This window comes from Pinus tabuliformis, chromosome 2_1 (assembly GCF_031772625.1).
Source record: "Pinus tabuliformis cultivar Carrire ecotype Pingquan chromosome 2_1, CPIR1, whole genome shotgun sequence".
Lineage (NCBI taxonomy): Eukaryota > Viridiplantae > Streptophyta > Pinopsida > Pinales > Pinaceae > Pinus > Pinus tabuliformis.
The window spans coordinates 969,379,462-969,399,485 of NC_142299.1; the positions used below are offsets into that span (position 1 = coordinate 969,379,462).

At 39.3% G+C, this 20,024-nt stretch overlaps 1 protein-coding gene across 7 annotated transcripts in view; it reads left to right on the forward strand.

Annotated features, from left to right (window-relative positions):
• Positions 1–20,024, forward strand: part of LOC149203858 (ras-related protein Rab7-like) — a 207,329-nt gene that overhangs the window by 17,289 nt on the left and 170,016 nt on the right. For 5 of the 7 annotated variants that reach the window (XM_089403598.1, XM_089403597.1, XM_089403594.1 and 2 more), the window contains exon 3: positions 14,667–14,738. The exons of the other annotated variants lie outside the window; for them this stretch is intronic. In XM_089403598.1, coding sequence (XP_089259724.1) covers positions 14,667–14,738 — 72 coding nt within the window. The remainder of the gene's footprint in view (positions 1–14,666; positions 14,739–20,024) is intronic. 7 annotated transcript variants of the gene reach the window in all.

The window sequence follows — 20,024 nt, forward strand, 5'->3', positions numbered from 1 at the left end:
AGCTATGAGGCCAGTGGGCTACTACAATACTACAAGTCTAGACTTTAGACTCTAGAGTCTACACATGATCAATCATCAAATTCATCACCACTACTAGACACATGATCATCTGCAACCTCATTAGCACTGCCACCAATAACAATAGAAGTGGACCTAATGGAAGCACGAGTTGGTTGAGCTACACGATTAGTGCCTTCCATTGGTTGTTTGCCTTTCCTTGATGCAGCTACTGATCCTGGTTTTGATGGTGCCACCAAATCTGCTTCATCCCCCACTAATGCCATGTCAATATCAAAATCAACATCAAACACAGGATCTTCAGTCTCCTCCACCCATTCTGATGTTGGATCAATATTGTCCAACACAATGGGATCTAGATCAGGTGTTTTCTTCATCATTTGGTTCCGCCTTAGTCGAAGGTTGTATTGCACGAAGACAAGATCATTTAACCATTTTTGTTCCAAACAGTTTCTCTTCTTCATGTGTATGCGCTCAAAAACAGACCAATTGCGCTCACAACTTGAAGCATTGCAAGTTTGGCTGAGGACTCTAATTGCAAACTTTTGCAATTGAGGACATTGGATGCCAAATGACTCCCACCAATGTGCTGCAAAGAAAAAGACATTAATTAGTAACTTAGTTCATTTCATTACTTATTTACAAATTACAAGTATTTATAGATAATTTGAATTGTAAATTTGTAAACAATTTAACTTGAAAAGAAAAATAAATTGGAAATTGGAATTGCTTACCTGGTTGATCCACATCTCTTGCCATCTTTGCAAGTTTTTCCAAAGGTACCAGTTTCCATATTGAAAAGAGTAAGTTCTCTATGTATTTCCAATTGGTCTGCATGGCTAGGGACCATGCACTCCAAGCAGTCAATCAATCCAGCTCTGACCCCCCCATCCTGCAGATCTCCTAGCGAGCTTTATAATGATACTTTGGGTTCAAAAAATACCCAACTGCATGTATAGGACGATGGAGTTGATTGTTCCATCTGTTATCAATGATCTCCCATATACGGCCATATTTAGCTAACCTATCCTTGTAAGCTGTCCGTATCTGCTCCTTTGCCTGATCCATAACCTCATAAATGTAGCCCATGGCCTATTTTTTCCCCATCCACCATCTTAGCACCTTAACAAGGCACTCGGTAATTTTCACAAGCTCTGCAGACCTTTTCCAAAAATAATTGTCAAACACTTTCTTTTTGGTGTCTTTGCCATCTTGTCTACGAGCCCACCGAGATTCAATCCAATCATCAGAAGAAAACATTTTTTGTAGGTTTTTATGTTGAGAATTGAGACATTGCAACGTGAGGAAGTGAGTTGCAAATCTCGTAATTGCAGGCCTAACAAGCTCTTTGCCCCTAGTGTTTTTCCTCATTAGGCTCAATACCCATGAGTGGTTGTAAATGTATTTTGTAATGCACTTGGCATGCTCTATAGTGTTTTTTACCCACTCCACTTTGCCTATGTCCTCAAGCATGAGGTCTATGCAATGTGCAACACATGGAGTCCAAAATATGGTCCTATATTTGGACTCAAGCATATTTCCAGCAAGAACATAGTTTGAGGCATTATCGGTGATGACCTGCACAACATTCTGCTCCCCCACTTCTTGAATAATGTCATCCAAAAGCTCAAATAGAAGGGTTGCATCCTTCACCTTATCAGATGCATCAACTGATCTCAAAAACATGGTTCCTTGAGGGCAAGAAATAAGGAAATTAATGATAGTGCGGTTCTTTCCATCGGTCCATCCATCTGACATGATGGAACAACTTGTTTTGAGCCATGAATCTCTATACTCAGCCAAATACTCATCAATGGAAGAAATCTCTTTTTGCAAAAGAGCTCCCCTCAAGTCATGCATATTAAGGCCTTTGAAGCCCTTTCCTGCAGCTATAACGGAGTCCCACATAGCTTGGTAATAAGGTGAGCGAACAACATTAAATGGGATATCTGCATCATAACACCATCTAGCAATGTATTGATAAGAAGTTTCTTTGCGTTGTTTTTTCCAATGTTGATCCAAAGTGGGTTGACGACTTGGTTGGGAGGAAGTGGGATTAGAAGAGGCAATGTTGGCAGAGGATGAGAAATAACTCTAGATGTTTGTTCTCTTTGTTCCTTTTGATTATTGGCCAAAAGAATGATGAACATAGTGAAAGGGGTCATTGGTGGAAGGAATAGAAGAGGAGTCTTGAATCTCATAATCATCATACCCACTCTCTTTCATGGCTTCTAATATTTTCCTCTTCCTTGCAATGTCATCTTGGATGGCCTTCTCCCTAGCCTTATCCTCATAAAACTTTTCAAACTTGGAAAGGTATTATGCCCTAATAGGACTTAGCACTTCATTTGGTGCTTCACATGGCTTTACTTGGCCTCTTATCCCAACCAAGTGTTGTTTCAATCTGAGAATACCCCCACCTCCAATAGGTTTATGGCATAATTTGCATATCATTTTTCCATCAATCAAATCACAATGAGTCCATGCACTGTCCTTGGCTTTTGGAGCCATGTTGGCTTGAAATAATTAAAATTTGCAAAGAAATCTGCCATTTAAAAAAAAATTGCGGCTAAGAAACATGGAAACCAAAGGTAAATTTAGGAAAAAGAATGCACATGTAGCCTACAAAATTTGATAGCATAGATGATAGAAGTTAGAAGTTTAAAACACATAATTTTTTTTTAATACATGGACAACAGTCAAATGAGGAATTTTTAAGTGAAAATCCTTACCTGGGAATGCAAATTAGCTTCCTTAGCCTCCTATTGAAGATGCCAACTCCACTGACAGCTTCAAACTATCTCCAAAATAGCTCCAACTCCAACTCCAAGCCTCCAAGATGACTACTCCAGCAAAAACTCAACACTCTCCAAGCTACCAATGCAAACTAGCTTCCTTAGCCTCCTATTGAAGATGCCAACTCCACTGATAGCTTCAAACTATCTCCAAAATAACTCCAACTCCAACTCCAAGCCTCCAAGATGACTACTCCAGCAAAAACTCAACACTCTCCAAGCTACCAATCAAAGTCACAAAAACTCCAAATGAGATGTGTGAGACAAATGAGAGGGACAAGCTCCTTTTAAAGGCTTGGAGAGGGTGTTTTTGGAGGGAAACAACCCTCATTTTCCCTCCAAAACACCCTAAAACCTTCGTAAACTGCACTGTGTGGGTCCTCCATGGCCTTGGCAGTGAACATGCCAGTTTTCCATAAACCGGCTGGTTCTGTCCTAAACCGGCCAGTTAGGACCGGTTTTTCTAATTTTTTGGCGAAGGGAGGGGTCTGACCAAGTTTTTCTGCCGGTTTGACCTAGTCGGCTAGTGAATCAGCTAGTTTGACTGGTTACCGGTTCAAATTGGCCAGTTTTTAAAACACTAAGTGAAGTACAACGTGAGAGGGAGTTGGTCACATTGTAAGTGAAGGGCTCACTACAATGTCGAAGTTGCAGGCAGGTCTCCGGTATGAGGACAGGTTGGAGGGGTTGTCCAACTATAGTCCTTGGAAGGAAAGGATCAAGTTGGTCTTATAGGTCAACAGGCTCTAGGAGTTTGCCAAGAAAGAGATCAAGAAGCCAACTGACCCTAAGGAGCTAGAAATATATGAAGATTTGGATGCGAGGGCAAGATTGATCATCCTAGATGGTGTGAAGGATGCCCTAATACCTCATTTGTCCGGGAAGAACAATGCACATGAGATGTGGATGGCTCTTCAGAATTTGTTCCAGAATAAGAACGAGAACCGGGTACTAGTATTGGAGGATAAGTTGAAGTCCACCAAGATGATAAAGGGTGAAAGTGTGACCTCGTATTTGACGAGATTGTCTCAGGTCAAAGATGAGCTTGCTGCCATCGGTGTGTCTACCTCAGATGGAGATATGGTAAGGATTGCCTTGAAAGGGTTCACCGAGGATTGGAAGCCCTTCATCAAAGGGATCGTTGCCAGGGAGAAGCTTCCAGACTGGGATAGGCTGTGGGATGACTTCATTCAGGAAGAGTTGCGAGACGAGGATCTTCATCCGAAGAAGAAGGCTTCAGATGATGACATGGCACTTGCAACATGAATGAAGGGTAAGCAGAAGAAGGACTTGAGTAAAGTCAAGTGTTTCAACTGTGGCGAGATGGGTCATTATTCATCGAGATGTTCGATGAAGAAGAAGGGAGATGATGAGAAGAGGAAAGGAAAGCAGGCCACCAGTGTTGCCACTTCAGTTGAGATAGATGATCTCTCCAAGAGATTGGAAGAGGAGGACTTTGCTATGATTTCTCATTTCTCATAGGGTACTGTCAATGAGGATGGATGGTACGTGGAAAGTGGTGCGATGAAGCATATGACAGGGTCACAGGAGGTTTTTGAGACTCTAGTTGAATGGGACTTGAAGTTGCACATGGTGTTGGGCCACAAGAGTTAGTTGGATATCCGAAGATCGAGAGTTGTGCCATTCAGAATGGAGACAGGACATGTGATGCGGGTCTAGGATGTACTGTTTGTACCAGGACTTAGATATAGCATGATTTCTATCTCGATGATCGAGAGGAAAGGGTTTGAAGTCTTGTTCTAGGATGGGAAGGCAAGACTCAGGCCTAGAGGCTCTAAGTCCGATGGGATTGTACTTGGAGTTAGAGAGCATGGTCTCTACAGGTTGACGGGCAAGCCTGTGGATCATGGAAAGAAGCAGGTGGAGTAGGTGCAGGTGCAAGCTTCAGAGGAGCAGGTACAGGTTCCCGAGAAGGTCTAGGTTCCAGAGACTCAGAGGGAATCTAGTTTGAGAGGGAGCTTGCAGATTCAGAAGGAGACTCTGTAGTCCAAGAAGAGCGTGTGGTTAGTAGGGAGCAAGGGTGCTCCTACAACTACCAAGAAGGAATCATGGAGAGAGTGGAAGACATTACAAGATAAGAAGAAGAAGCAGGGTGCTTCCAGCAGTGACAACGACACTTCTGAGAAGGGCGTAGTTCACCATACAGGGATTGCTGCGATTGTGAGCGCCAGGAGTTGGGCAAGTGTTGTGAGCAGTGATGATGATGACGAGAGACTTCCTAGTCTTGGAAGTACCTCCCTTGCTAAGAGGGAGTGTTGATTTGTGTAGCTTGGGAGGTACTCCAAGCCCTAGGGTTCAGGGTTTGGAGGGCAAAGCGCCACAAGGGTCACTTGTGGGCTTGGAACCCAAGTATGGGGTTTTGCACCCAATCGTGTTTGGGGCAATTCTGGAGGCACATTTCTACATGTGATAACATGAGATGATAGAGGGCAGAAGGGAGAATCCAACGCTTTGAGAATCGTCGAATTCCGAGTTGTAGAAATGGGGAAATGAATTTTTGAAGTTGACAATTAATTATTGGTTTTCATGTCATGTAGGCTTGATGTAAATTACTCCAATAGATGTGTCTCTTCACTAATTCGTTGGAGCTCCTCTTTAGGCTATAAATAGAGGGTGAATTGGATTCATTTGAGGCATCCAAGTGTGCAACATATCCTCCAAGACAAGGCTCTAGTCTAGCTGCAGCAAGAAGGGTCTTGGACAACGTGGAAGTAAAGGGTCCGAAGTCTGCTACAGGAGGCCGAGGAGATGAGGTAAGTACAGACTGTTTTGGGCTGATATATTGTTGTTTCAAGGGCCGAGAGGGTAGACAGCTAGGCTGAGTTCCTAAGGAGGCAATACACTGTTGTTTGGGATTGTTTGGGCACATTTTGGAGGAGACCGAATGCTACATCAAGCTGTTGTACTAGGCCGTAGGCCACAACAAGCAGCTGGAGGTGTTTTAAGGGTTGCGTTAAGGTGGATAGGACCTTAAGAGGGCAACGTAGCATAAGAGGAGCCTCTCCAAGGTGGACCGCAACCCTTGAGGACTTAGATTGCTCACTGTATGGTGGGTTAAGGGCTGCTGTACATGCCCTAACAAGAATTGCAGGAGCAGTAGTGCAAACAATGGTGACAACAGTGTTTTTGTGGAGGATTGTTGGGTCAAAGTGTTGACTAGAATTGGATTGTGACATTGCAGCCTGTTGGTGCCATGTGGAGGATCTTCCGAGGAGGTGAAGAGTCTTCCTAGGAGTAGAATTGACAGTGATGTGATTGGGTGCCATTGATCTGATTGGAGGGCAGTGTGTTGGCTACCCAAAGTAGCCCTAGAGCAGCAGACAAGAAGGACATTGTTGGTGCGTGATTGGGTGAAGATTGCAGCCTTATGAGTAGCTCTTTGATGGACGAAAGAGGCTACTAGAAGGCAGATTGGAGCTCGGGAATTAGGCCTACCCAGAGAGCAGTTTGATGAGCCTGTGTTCATTGTAGCATAAGCGACTTGCAGCAGTGATAGTTGGTAGCCCTCCGAAGTCTCGATGTGTTGTCCTTTGAAGGAATAAGGGGCAGCTAGTGCACAGTACGAAAGCGAAGGACCAGCAGGACGAGGTACGACATCGAAGCTGCATTGAAGTTTGTCATTGTATCTTGTACACCATAGACTGTTGTATTATTCAGATTTGGTTTAATATAACGAAGATTGGTGATTATACATTATTGTACAATTTTGTTAAAAACTGTGTATATTTGTGCATATGTGATTTATTGCTTTATATTTCCACTGTGCAAAGTAGTTTATGGTTGAGATTCTTGGTTTGGTAGCATCAGTGATTTTAAGACTCTAACCTAGACCCAAGGTCGTGGAAATTCAACATATATAATAATAATAATAATAATGATAATGCATTTATAAATTAATAATAAAAAATTGAAACATGAGAAGAGTGAATATAGAGAGAGATTTTGTAAGAGTACCATCATTGTTTTTTCCTTAAAGAATGAGAGGACATTAATATTATTTTATTGGAAAAGTGAGAAAGGACAAAGTACTAGAGTTACCCTATGGTTAACTCTAAGTTTCCATCTACCATTTAGAAAGTGATTGGTTCTTATAAAGTTGATTTTGATAGTACATTATTTGTTTTTAGGCCCATTTTAGACCTCAAAGTTTCCTAACGAAGGGTGCCATCGCTGAGACTGCATGGTACGTGGATAACAGAACATTGAATCATATGACAGGTTTGCATGAAGTTTTTGAGACTCTAATTGAATGGGACTCAAAGTTGCATATGGAGATTGGCAACAAGAGTCAGAAAGTTGTCAGAGGGTCAGGTGTTGTGCCATTCAGGATGGAGTTAGGTGGGCTGTTACGAGTTCAATATGTACTGTGGATATTGGAGCTCAGATTCAACGTGTTGTCTATCTGAGTGATCGAGGCGAAGGGGTTTGAGGTGATTTTCCATGATGGGAAAGCGAAGCTCAGGCCCAAAGGCTCTAACTCTGCTAGAGTTATCATTGGGGTTAGGGAACATGGTTTATATCGGATGATGGGCAAGCTTATAGATTAGGGGAAGAAGCAGGTTCCTGAGACTCAGAAGGAGTAGAGTTCAAGTGAGAGTATGTAGGTTCAGAGCGAGAATACACAACCCAAGAAGAGCGCATGGTCATTGGGAAGAAGGGGAATTTTGCTGGTAAGAAGGAACCGTGGGATGGCATGAAGGTCTATCAGGAAAGGAAGAAGTAGGAAGCTTTTGATGGTAGAGACACTACCGAGAAGAGTGTGGTTCATTCTACAGGGTATGTTGTAGTAGTGAATGCCAGAGATTGGGCTAGTGTCACTGACGATGACGAGATACTTCCAAGTGGTGGAAGTACCTCCGTCGTTAAGAGGGAGTGTTGATTTGTGTAGCTTGGGAGGTACTCCCACAACCCTTGGGGTACTAGGTTTGTGAGGAGTTGACCCACAAAAGTGGGTTGTGGGCAATGTACTCAAGAAGTGGGCATTGTACCCAAAGTAATGGATAAAGACCCAAGTGGAAAATAATTGTTTTATTCATTGAGAGCATGTGGGGTACCCTTGAAGGGCTAAGGGGCACCTAAGTCTTCGATGGAGTGGCGAAAGACAAACGAAATGGAATTTATTTGTAATGATAGTTGGGATTTTGTGGTTTAGTTCAAGTCGGCTTGACCCATGGGACATGACCCTTGGGGTTCAATATGCTCCCCTAAGATCACTATAAGTAGAAGTGAATTCAAGCGCATTTACACACATCCATAGGTTCATTTCATCAACGAAATACAAGCACAAGAACCGGGGATATCAAGAAGGACGAGTTTGATGTCTTTTCTAGTGTTCTGGCAGACCGAGTTCAAGGAGAATTGTTCGTGGGTATTCTGGGAATAAGTATGTTCATAAAGTTTGGGGTAATCTCTGTGAGCAGTCCGAGTTTAGTTCAAAGCTACAAGAGAGGGCTCAGATCTTTGTTAAGCATGGAATATAAGCTCGATTTGAGGCCGAGTATTCACAAGGAGTAGCAAAGGTTTTCTAGTGGTTGGAAGGTGAATTTAAGAAACATTTATGTGACTGAAGTTGCCATAGATCTGAGGTGGACGAGGTTTTGAGGTGGCCGCAGGAAGGAGTCATCTAGGCTGAGATACTTCTGCATGCTTGATGCCAAGAATACCAAGGATCTTTAGGGACTATGCCGAGCTCCTAAAGAGGTAAGGTTGCTGTGTCTTGTGTTGATAAATTGTAGAGTGGAGGTCTGTTCATAGTATTTTGGAGAACAATATTTGTGTGCCCTAGTTACAATGAACCATGTGTGTATTGATTGTTGTGTGGGTTGGTTTGACAAGTTCCAAGTACAGTGATAAAGGGAAGCCTTGTCATTGTTGTGAGCGTTGTTTTGTTGTGCCCTAAGGACTGATCTTGGAGCAGCAAAGAAATCAGTCAAGAGGGCTGTTGGTGATGCCTTAGTTCAGTGAGTGCAAGTTGGAAAATCAGTGATAAGAGGGCAAAGTTTGAAGACCTTAAGAGCAGGCTATCTTGGAGAAGCTAGAGGGAAGTTTGGAGGCCTATGTTCAGTCATTCTAGGAGCAACTAGAAGGTCGATAAAGGCAGATTGTTCAGCTGAAGATATAAGCATTTTGAAGTTTCAAAAGTACTTGTGAGCAGCAGAAGAGGTGGCAAAGGACCTACCATGTGTTTAAAGTATGTGGATCGAAAGGGCTGAGTCGAGATCTCCTTCAGCAAGTAAGTCAAGTGTATCTTGTTCAAGGGTAGTTTGATAGTTGTAAGTTGTTGACATCAAGCCCTAGTTGTTCTTGTATCAGGGCTAATTGTAAGGGCCATGATCCTTGGTACGAGAGCCCTATGTTTGTTGTATTAAAGTTTGTAATATAACAAGTTTTGGGTTGACAAAGTGTCTTGTGTACTACATTGATTCACTGCTGTACATTTTTCCGCTGTGCAAAGTGCTTGTGTTGTGCCATTTTAGTGTGTTTGTGATCGTGTCTTTAGACAGAAACCTGATTCTGAAGTGTTGAGTAAAAATCAACATGATATCAAAGCTACTTTGTAGGGACAACTGAATCAGAGTGTACAATTCAAGAGGGAGTTGGCTACCTTGTTGTTGAATGTTGAAAAGTGTAAGTAGGTTCGGTCTTCATAATGACATATGTAAATTGTGATTTAATGTAATTGATGAAAAGAAGAAAATAAAATTATTTTTGTAGTACTTGAATCACGGGTTTCATGATCAAGGAATTTTATTTTAGTTAAGGTTCCCATTGTGAACCTTTACGTTTTGTCATCTAGTCATAAAAGTCAAATTGAATCAATGTCATGTATGAAGGATCCTTCTTGGGCATGTTACATTTTTATATGAGTCATTTAATATAGAAGAAGGCTCTCCAAGATCAAGCAAAGTCACCTCCTACAAGTCAGCGCCAAGAAGAATAATAATATCTTCACCAAAGGACACGTCGGCCCACCTACATGTCATGTCGACTTATTATCATGGGAAACAACTATAAATAGGGCAACTCGGCTGTATTTCAGAGACAGATTTTCGGTGATGAATTTCAGTCATGGTCTGAAATAGAAGGAGTGCGAAGTTCACAAGAAGGCAGCCTACTAACCAGCAAGTAAGGGAAGAGGAGGATCGAGTTTATTTGGCACTGTTTCTTGGGTAAACTCCTTCACACGTGTGGCAGAAACTAGGGTTTCTGTAGTGGGTACATCTGCTGCAGTAAAGGACGAGAAAAGGGTCTCCATATTAGTCCTATTGCTAGCTGAGTTCATCTAGAGAAGCCTCCAAGTATAGCGAAGGAAGGAAACACCTCCAATCTTGTTCCTACTCCTCACACGTGTGGAATCACAACAGTACGAATTGCAGATCTATGGGAAAGAGGTCGAAGTTTCAAGGTAGCTGAAAAGTGCAGAAGAAAGAAGAAGTTTGGACTAGTATTGTCTTGGTCAAGAATAAGGCAAAAAAGAAGGAAAGATCTTGTGCCTTAGTCTTGGAGTGGAAAATAGGTCAAGGGTCTTGGTCTTGGTATTTGTCAATTGGAGCCTCTATAAAAAGACTGACTTGTTCGGGTTTTCCTCTCAAGTGGGAGAGGTTTTGGCTTTGGTTGATAACCTATACTCTGTGTCTCTTTATGGTTTATGCATTGGTAGCTGTTTGATGAAGAATAACCCTATAATAACATAAGTAAAAGAAGATCCTAATCTAAGAAGTAAAAAGCATTCACAAGCAATTATCAATAGAAGAGAAATCACATATTTGCTATGCCCTAGATTTCTCATTATGGTTTCAGAGCTAAGGTAACAAAGTCAAGGAAGGGCACCTTATCAAGGGAAACTTAAGGATCAAATCTTGAGGAAGGCATCAAAGCGAAGATCATCTTGAAGTCAAGATCTACAAAGGAAGCATCATAACTCTAGATCAAAGAAGAAGTCTACAAAGAAGTATTGGGATCATCATCAAAGGCCAAAACCCTAATTCTACTCAAGTTAGGGCTTCTTTGAGTATTTGGATCATCATCAAAGTTGAAAAGATCTATGAATCAAATTGTCTTAAAGACTATTCATCCAAAGGAAGCTAGATCAAGAGGCGTTGTCATCAAGACTCCGAGGCGATATCTCTCTCGTTGAAGCAAGATTCCTACCATTGAAGACAATCATCAAGAAGTCATCATTGATCTTCATCAACAAGACTCCATCATCAAAAGATCCTAAGGGATCTCCCTCTCTGTGGGATCAAGGATCATTATTGAAGAAAACTATTTTCATTGAGGAAAAGTTTTCTATTCTCTATATCATCATCAACATCAAGGAAGCAACAAGGAGAAGGAGCATCCTATCAAGTAAGTATATTTATGTCCACATTTGAATCTGTCAAAATGTCTTTTTGCAAGGAAAGCAACAAATTGGTTGGGGCTTCAAACTATCTTGCATGGAAGAAAATGACAGATCTGAATCTCATTGAAAATGAGGTTATGGAACATGTCAAAGGATCTATCACTAAACCAGAAAAAGAAGATGCTCAAGCTCTTGCAAAGTATATGAAAGGGGAATTTAGGGCTTAAAGGATTCTCATAGAATCCATCAAGGATCCCCTCATCCCATATGTATCTAAACTCGAAACTTCAAAAGAAATCTATGACAAATTGGTAGAGTTGTATTCTGTAAGCACTGTTGGAGAAGTCATCTCATTAAGGCAAGAACTCTATAAGCTGAAGATGTCAAGGAAAGATGGAATAGCCTCATACTTTATGAGGATATCTGAAATTCAAGATCAATTATAAGATCTGGGAGAAGTCGTGTCTGATAGAGAAATGACTATAGTTGTACTAAATGCACTACCCAAGGAGTGGGGTAACTTTACTTCAAGTATTTATGGGAAGAAAGAAGCCACTCCATTCCAGGATCTATGGTCACCACGCAAGATTGAAGAGTCCAGACTAAAAGCCAAATCTGATGTGGGAGCAGGTGAGCAAAATCAAGCTATGCTGCAATGACAAGAAGAAAGGGAAAATTTGGAAAGTCTGGTTATCGGAAAAAGAAGAGGGGCATGGCTAAGATTCAATGCTTTGGGTGTCAAGCATATGGGCACTACAAAAGAGATTGTCCTAAGATCAAGAAGGACAATAACAAAAGAGCTAGAAAAGAAGCCAATATGACTGAAGAAGTGGAGGACGCTAACAAAAGAGCTATGAAGAAGAAGCCAATAATAAGACTGAAGAAGTGGAGGAGCAAGAGCTGAATCAAGAAGAAGAAGCAAAAAGGCTCATCCAGTACTAGGTCATCCAGTACTCATCATACATTTGTCAAAAGGCAACATCTACTGGATGGGGATACTCTAGATCCTCAAGATTCTTTGATGGAATCTTCATCGAAAGGTTCATCGATCAAGAGGGGAAGCGAGTGTTTCATCAAGAATTCCAAACTTGTGGAATTCATGGGATGATGGTATGATGACATAAAAGGTGAAGCAGATCAAGGGATTGAAGCTCTTTTCAATCAAGGAAACTGCTGCAGGAAGTTTGGATGACCCAAAGGAAAATGAGGTATGTATGCTTGTATTCGATATTGAAGAGTCATGTCATATGGTTGCAGGTAACAAGGATCAATGCTCTATCTTGAGAGCATGATCAAAAGAAAAAGGGTCTTCTCCTTTGAAAGGATGCAGGAAAGCATGAGTCACACATTGTCTAGATGAAATCAACATAATATGTCCTCATATGAAATATGAGGTGGTTGACATTAATTGGAGGAACTCTGATTGGAAGTTCCTGGGAATGAAATGTGTGAAGAAAGGAAGGAAGAGATCATGGGATATGCAACCATGGAAAAGGAAATCAACATCCAAAGACCAAGAAGATTTGACTAGGATATCTCCATTAAAGATATGAAGACTCTGATGGAGTCTGAAAAAGAAAAAAACCCTTGACAATACATATCTTTGGGAGATGTGTCGATATGTATGCAGGATGCTGATGCAAACTAGAAGATGTCATGATGAAAGACCATCACAAAGCTAATTTTGATTTAATGTTCTTTATTTTTGAACATATACCTAGATGGGCTTATGCAGGGCTGTTGAGGAAATATCTAAGGATATCTTCCACCACCAATGCTTATGTAGTAGGATGAAAGATCCTTAAGGAAACATGGCATGAAGGAAGGCAACATGGCATGAAGGAAGGCCAAATATGGACTAATGGATCACTTTTCGATGATGACATGACTAATTCATGGATGAAAGTGATGGATGGTCTATGTCTTAGGAAGAAGTCCCAAGACATGAAGACTCCTAAATAACAAAAAGAAGTTCATGACATCGTGAGGAGGAGTTCTTCAAGTAGCTGGTTGCCCCATCATCTCCACCTGAGGAGTTGCTGTAGGTCCCTAATTGAGAGGGAGCCTGGAAATAAGTTTCTTACTTGGAAGAAACTTGGAAACCAAATTCCTAAGCCAAGAGGGAGCTTAGGTACATTCTTTTATTGGACCGCGAGTCCTAGTGATTTTAGTCGAGTCTGATGTAAAAGTGATATGTGAATAATTTAAGCTAGTTGGCTTTATTATTTTATTACAAATCACTTGGTCTATTAGATCATATTGTGTCACAGATGGGTTATGTGTCTTGAGGGTTTAAGTCAAATGTGTATTCCCCCTTTGAGGGTTGTAAATGTAAAATCTTATATATTAGAGGGTGGAAAAATAATTAAATCCCCTCATGTAAATTAATTAATTTTTTTGGCAAAATAAAATTAAATCTTAAACCAGAAAATTAATTAATAGAGTCAAAATTAAATTGTCTTGAGAAAAATAATTCTCCAAGTGGAAAATTCGTGGGTCCTAAAGGAATCAATTTTTAAAGGTCCTCCACCAAGGGAATATTGTATATTTCAAGAAAATTTGGACCCTTGGACCTTGGTGGTTAAGTCAAAGTCAATTTTTTCAGGAAATTAGCTCAAAATAACTATGAGTTAATAAAAGTGGAATTAAATGATAAATTCGAAAATTCCTCAAAAATAAAAAATCAAGGGCCAAGATTAAAAGATCTTGAAGTGTTTATCAACGACCAAGATTATTTTGACAAGGATCAAAGAAACTAGCCGTTATTTTTCCACTTGGAGGATAAATCTATAAATTAGCAAGTCATTTGAGTCTCTAACATCTTGATCTCTGGCTAGAAAATTTCTATTGAAGCAGCTTTGTAACAATTGCCCCGCTGGGAACTATTTTTTAAATCATAATAAAGACTTTGGGGTGCAATTCAAGGTGTTATTGCTTATTGATTTGTGGTATGTGCTGACTACGGGCATCTCTATGTTGTGTTGAATATTGGTAAGATTTGTTTTTTCATTAGATGGAGATAAAACCATACTATTGATAGTTTTGGGCTAATCTTAGGTGGTTTGGTTCCCCATGTAATCTAATAAATTCTTTTTGAGATAAATTCATAGTGCTTGTAGGTACTTCAGTCCTTGGCCTCCAAGTTCACAAACTTGGGCAAGAATCACTATTGCTTGGATTCCAAATATTTATATGGTGGATTAAATCTTCGCTAAGGCTATAGTATACATTGGGGTTTCTAAAGTATTTTTAGTCATTCTTCAAAGGAAAAAACTCCATAAAAATATTTTTTTTCAAAAATTTAAAATTTTCAAAACCCTTGTATATTTGTAAATCTTGTGAATAATTTTGTAGATCTAACTTGGGTTTTGGGGATTTTTAGTGTTTTGTATATATTTGGGGTTTTGAAATTTTGTACAGTATTTGGGGTTTTGAAATTTAAATTTTTTATATTGGGTATTTGAGTTTCTATTCTAAATTTGTTTCAGGAATGAGGAAGAAATTGACATTGGAGACCTTAGAAACCCTAGACGTCCAGGGTTATCAGGCTATTTCTGCAGGTTGTTTATTTTCAAAACGGGGAAAAAAACCCATTTTCTGAAGGCCCTAGCCTTTACCCAACATAAAAGGCTCGTGTTTGAGATCTATTTTGCAAGCATTAAAAATACCATAAGTCTTATAAGGGCTAGATCTGATTGCAAACAAGGGTTTCTTCAAAGGATTGGCATTTTATCTCTAACAATTTGTTTTGTAGCAATTTTGGCTCAAATCTTGTGTTTTCAGGTGCCAAGTACATTAGAGAAATTTTGGCAAATTTGGGCAAGTAATGTACAAGGCCTTGGGCCTAGGGTTTTTTCTTTAAACCCTAGTTTTCTCACTATTTTTCTACTGCTGTAATTTTTGTTTCATAAAAGTGATATATAAGTCCTAAAATCACATTTAGTTGGTCAAATACTCTAAAATTGCAAAATTTATTTTTTCTAGAAATTTGGCCACTTGGGCATCAAAGATCTAGCTTAGATTTAAAATTTTGCTTGCTGGAATTTTCTGTGTAATCACTGAATCAGATCTGTAAATTTCTGAATAATTTACTTTAAAAGGCTCAAAAAACTAATTTTTTTTCAGTTTTGGCAATTTTTTTTCTAGTTTTGGGCATTTTGGGCACTTGTTGTAGCATCAGTAACTTATTGATTTGCTGATTTAATTGCTGCTGTAATCAGTTATATCAGATCTGATTTATCTCTGAATACTACATCTTAAAGTGGTTTAAAACTTTAAAACTCATATTTTACTTTGTCAAGTTGTTGGGCATCTCATTGATCATATCTAGTCATCATTAGCTTATTGTCTCTTGGATCTAAGGTGTTTTTCTTACTGCTGTTATAAATTTCTTACCGCTGTCATAACAGTCGTTTGTTACATCTTAAGAGGTTTGAAAATCATAAATTTACATTGGCTAATAATCATTGGGAATTTTTTTGTTTCATATGCTTGGAAAATTTAATGATTTAAAGAGATTTTCCTACTCTTGAGATATGACTAATAAGTGCTGAATTTCTAAAGTATTATAGCCGATCTAACATTGACTTGTCTTGAGTTGAATTTGAGAATTCGTTAATTTGGCACTTAGTCACTCAAGCTCTAAATCTTCTAATCTTGTCTAAAGTTGTTTAAGATATTGTGGTTATAGGCATTGATTGAATCCAATTGAGCATCTCTTGATAGTTAGCATTGAATAATAAGATCACAAAATATCTTGTTGAGAATCATCTTTGGTAATTGCGGTTGACATCTTGTAACCATTGGTTAATTGATAATTGGATAAATTGCTCTAAGTTCTTATCACAAATTGGTTAAGCATCTTGTGGATTAATCTATAGTTGAAAGCTTGCACTTATACCCTTAAACATTTATCTTGTTTAAGATTGTCATATCATTATTGTTAAGTACTCTTACTATAAGATAATTTACATTAAGTACTTAAAGAGCACAAACAAATCTCAGCTCAAGATAATTTCGCTCATCATCATCGCACAAGCATTCTAGGAACTAGTCGCATTAAAACTTACCTCCAAGTATAAGCTTGGTTGATAGAAACATAGGGCCACCCTTCTCCCCTAGCTTGAGGAGCTGAGCGACTCTTCGATGGTTAACATGGTGACCTTGTAGTGGTTAGAGCCATAGTCTCTGCAGTGCTGGAGGCATCGGGTGATAGGAGCCTAACAAAAGGTATCGTTAATTGGGCCTTTTCTTGCTTCACGTTGGCCTCCTTCCCACAACCTACCTTGGAGCCTAGCTTCAAAACAGTTAAGGGAAGGTTACATCTAGACTAGGCATATAATTAAAATTAACCAAGATCCTTGCATCACACCTAGATCCTAGGATTTGCATAAGCATATAGGTTAGCTAATCATACAAGCAACGATTGTCCATCCGATTACTTGGTCATAATTTATAATAAGTAAGAAATCTTGACTTCATAAGGCACTGGTCTCAAACTCTAAATCTAATCAAATCATTAATCTTGCTAAATTTTTACCAAGTGGTTAGGCCACTCAACTGTGTCTCCCAGGCAAGTTGGTTCCCAACTTTTTTTCCTTCATCTCATTTCCATAGGGACTACCCCCCATAGCCTGCTATTGGGAGACATCTAGAACGGAGAGGTCATGGATCAAGGTGACAACCCCCGACCTGAGCGTTGTCGCTGTGCCTATACAATTTGGGCGACAACAATCATCATCATAAGTAAAATAACCATAAGAGTGTCATAGTGGGCCATATCTAGTGCAAAAAGCCCTAAAGTACTTCACACATGCATCATCTTCAAATTTCTCTCTAGCTTAGGGTTTGTAAACAAGTTACCATGCTTATATATGGGAGGATTATCCAAAGGCTTTATTAGGTGCTTCAAATCCTAAAGGGAGAAACCATTTTTAGGCCAACCCATCAATCAATTGGCACTTAAGTGGTAAGTGGCATGGTGGGAGTTTACTTCATGGAGGATGCCACCATCCTTGTACTGGATATAAAATTCTATGATTCTTGAGCTTTATAATATGAAGAGGGAGCGATCATGGGACCTGAGTTACCCCTTTCCTCGACCTTTTTTACCACCCCTCTTGTGTGACCGTGCCTTTTTCTTTAATAACTTTCTTTTTCTAGCATAGTTTGGGCTACACGATTTTACTTATGCACCAATTACCCCTTAAACATGAAACGATTTATTGCTCATCGGTGTTGGGATATCGAACATCCTTTCATTCTGATTGCTTAATGCATTAGTTACAAACTAGGTGAGGGCAAATGAGGGAGATAGAATTTAGGCTAGGATTTTGTCCACGCACTTTATTATATCCCAACCAATTTTTTACATTTTATCATAATGGCTTATGCTCTTTTCTTTCTTTTTTCTGCATCAACCTTTTAGGGCAAAGTTTCTAGGACCCTACTCAAGAATGAGGAAAATAGGGAACCAATACTGGTGATAGATACCAATAAACCAGAAGATTGGGATGTGGATACAAGAGACCAATGGAAAGTGTTGAGTATGGATTATCATGGGCTCGCAACATCAATCGATGTCTCCTATTTTTGCCCCTCCTATACAATGGAAAGAAAGGCTTCAAAGAAGGTCACACTGGACTAGGGGTTGGGGATAACCACCAAGGTGAAGCATGGGAGCAAGAATATAACCAAAGCAGTCAATTATCCAATTGAACCTGTGATCTATACTATAATGCCCTTAAACATTAGATGAAAACACTTTTTTACAAAATTGGTTGATGTACCTCATAATATATGACCCACCTTCATCTGATAAATAAGCTAGATGCCACAAAGCATTGATCGGAGCATAGATGGAGGGCCTTTGAAGCTAGCTTTATGTAGATCACATAGTGTTGTTGGCTAGCAAGTTGAACAAAATGGGTGAAGTTTTTTCTCCTACAGGTTATCCACTTGGGTGGGTAGCAAAATTCTTTTTAGTAGCTTGAATTTTTGTGATTCTATCAGCCCGAAGTGCAAATTTGAGCTTGCTGTCCCAACCGTTTTGTTATCTCCAACTACCTTTTTAATAATCTTCAAAAGGTTCTTGTTACTTGATTCTGGGAATCCATTACCTTGGGGATAGTAATTAGATGAATGAAGGAGTGTCATAATCAAGACAAAAGCTTACCATATTAGAGATTGAATGCTTGAGCATTATTTGTTGTAATCTTTGCCAAAACCCCAAAGTAGGTGGTGATCTTATCCTCAATGGAATCGATGATCACCTTGTAACCTTTTTGGTAGGGATAGTCTCAACCCATTTGGTAAAATTATTTGTGGCTGTTATGATCGATTTGTATCTATTGCTTAAGTGGGGATGGCATTTGCCTATAAAGTTCAAAACCCACTGCTGAAATGGTGCTTCCATGATTACAGGCTGCAATGGTAAGGCTGCCACCTTCACTTTCTGTGTAAACAACTAACAAGGCTAGCAATATCTGACAAACTTATGCACATTAGAATTTATTGTGAGCCATTAATAACTGGCTCTCAAAATTCTATGCATGGTTGTTTTTGCTACAAAATGCCCACTGTATAGTCAATTGTGCATTTCATTCATCAATATCTGGGCCTTAGGGGGATCAAAACATTAAGAATCAAACCATCAAGGTTCCTCCAACCCCAACATGCCTCCATGAGGCAATATGTTTTTGCATTTAGCCTCAAAGCTTTCCTTTTGGAACTTGTCACATAATCAAGACATGATAAATTCTACAAATGATAGATGATGTCTTTGTACCATTCACTTTGCTGCAAATTTTCAAAAACAGCCAACATTAGTTTAGGATTTGACTCTTATTTTATTGGAACGAGAATTTATGGAGAATCGGTAACTTCAAAATATCGATTGCCACTATTACATCACATACAACTATTTCATAAATGCCACAAATGGGCTAGTTACAACATGTTTCTAGAGCTTGAACCCACACAACTGTGGAAACAAATTGTTCACCAAACCACTCAAGCTAAGATCCTTTGACGATTTGACTTGTTTTCTAGCTAAAGGTTGGCCTTGTTCTTTTTAGTGAGTAATTTGGCCAATCTGTAGCCATTTACCAACTTGGTAGGCTTCATTTCCAAGTTATATTTTGAATCTTTGAAGATCCACTTTTTTCTTCTACCGAAATACTCTTATTGAGAAAGAATGTCCTTTACTACTACATGAGGTAAAATTTGCCTACCTTTGAATTTCTAATATAACCTTTGAAGTTTTTTAATGATTGCACTAATGCATATGCTTGTTTCTCTATAATAGAATAACCCAATTCAAATACCCTAGTGGTTTTGCTCATGAATGCTATGGGATGCTCCAAATTTGGACTATTCTTTTGCAAAATGACTCCTGCAATAATGCCTTTTGATGTAAATGGAGAACCTGAAAATTCCTTGCATGATTTGGACTTAACAAGACCGGTTTTGGTGATATTGCCTCTTTTATTTTTTAAAAGGCTTCTCTACTTTCAACATTCCATTTGACCTTTTGATCCTTCTTCAACATAACTGAAATGAGTTGGACAATTGCAAAAATATAGTTATAAACCTTATATTAAAATTAATTTTGCCAAAGAAGGTTTGGATTTCCTGTTTATTAGTGGGTAATGGCACTTGCTATATCCCATCCACTTTGGCTAAATGGATTTTTATACCTTTTCAAGACTCAATATGACCCAATAACTTCTCTTTATCAACCTCCAAAATTGATTTCTTATGATTAAGGGAAATTCTATATTTTCTACACCTCTCGAAAACTTGCTTAAGATGATTGACATGTGCACTTCTATGTTTAGAGTATCATT